Below are 1195 nucleotides of genomic sequence, written 5' to 3'. Positions count from 1 at the left end.
CCAAGGGCTTGGCCCCAGTCGTGGTGGTAAGGTGGGAGCCTTCCTCTAAGCATGTTCTCTGGTGACATTTGCTGTACTGCAATTGTTAGGATAGAACTGCAGGAACGTTTTGATGTGTCAAACGATCTACACAGCCACTGCAGCCCTCCTTCCATTCTGAAATGCACTTCAGCTGCAAGTTTTCCATTTTGGAACAGATGATCTGTCTCGTTCTAGGTGACTGGTATGAACAGCTTTATCCACTGGTGATTACGCTGAAGGACTGCATGGGAGAGGTGGTGACCAGAGCGAAGCAATCGATGGCATTTGTTCTGCTCCAGGAACTTGCCTGTGGTTTGCCACAATGTTTGATGCTGACCCTAAGAAGAGACATCGTCTTTAGTCAAGCAGTAGGTTGTCTTGTGTCACTTCTCTCCCACTGTTGCTATAATTAAGCATACTATTCGTGCCAGTGTTCGTGTTTTTCTTTTTTGTTGGTGGTTTTTTTTTTCTTTTTCCAATTTTACATAACTTTTTAATGTGTTTTCCGTTACATCCACTTAATATTTTGTAATGTGATAGGGAAATTAATAGTAAACGGAAATATGTAGTAACTATCACTGAGTCAGAGAAGTAGGTCTGCACTGAACTGGAAAAGGTTACCTTATCTCCCTTTTTGTACAAAGAATGATTTGTGAAGTTATTTTTAGTCTTCCTAGATTATACGCCAGCATTCTCACCTGTAGGTGAAGTTCTCAAGTCTAGCCTTTAATATTTCTTGCTGCTATTCAAGCTATAGGTATTTTTATTTCTCGTGGTCACCTTGGAAATGAAGAACAGATTATTCTCTATTTATAGCAGAATTTTGTATGTTTGAAGACTATTAGCATGTTTCTTCTCAAACTTGTCTTCTCTTGGTAAATAACTTAAGGTTCTTTTGATCATCTCCTGTAGATCATGTTTCTAGATAAATTTTTCTCTAAATGATTCATCGCATTTCTCCCTTAAGTTATATGGGTTTTGTAACGTAATTAAGGAGTTAGGGTGCAAGTGCCAAGGAGATTCAATTGCATTAGGTGCCTAACTTCTTTCAAATCCATCATAATTCAGAGCTTTGTGTGTTTATGCCTGCCAACAGAGGTTCTGGTCTCGCTTATGTCAGTGTAAAAAAAAAAAAAAAAAAAAAAAAACCAAAAAACAAGGGAAGCGGACCCAA

General features: G+C 38.7%; 1 protein-coding gene across 1 annotated transcript in view; it reads left to right on the top strand.

Moving 5' to 3' along the window:
• Nucleotides 1-216: 216 nt before the first annotated feature.
• LOC104498901 (type II inositol 3,4-bisphosphate 4-phosphatase-like) overlaps nucleotides 217-1195 on the top strand; it is a gene marked incomplete at its 5' end in the record, with an annotated part of 46214 nt that continues 45235 nt past the window's right edge. The window contains one exon of the mRNA XM_010142338.1: nucleotides 217-389. Coding sequence (XP_010140640.1) covers nucleotides 217-389 — 173 coding nt within the window. The remainder of the gene's footprint in view (nucleotides 390-1195) is intronic.

Source organism: Buceros rhinoceros, unplaced genomic scaffold (genome assembly GCF_000710305.1).
Source record: "Buceros rhinoceros silvestris isolate BGI_N320 unplaced genomic scaffold, ASM71030v1 scaffold9618, whole genome shotgun sequence".
Classification (NCBI taxonomy): domain Eukaryota; kingdom Metazoa; phylum Chordata; class Aves; order Bucerotiformes; family Bucerotidae; genus Buceros; species Buceros rhinoceros.
The sequence above is the reverse complement of the archived record's forward strand: the minus strand, read 5'-3'. Positions and strand labels throughout refer to the sequence as shown.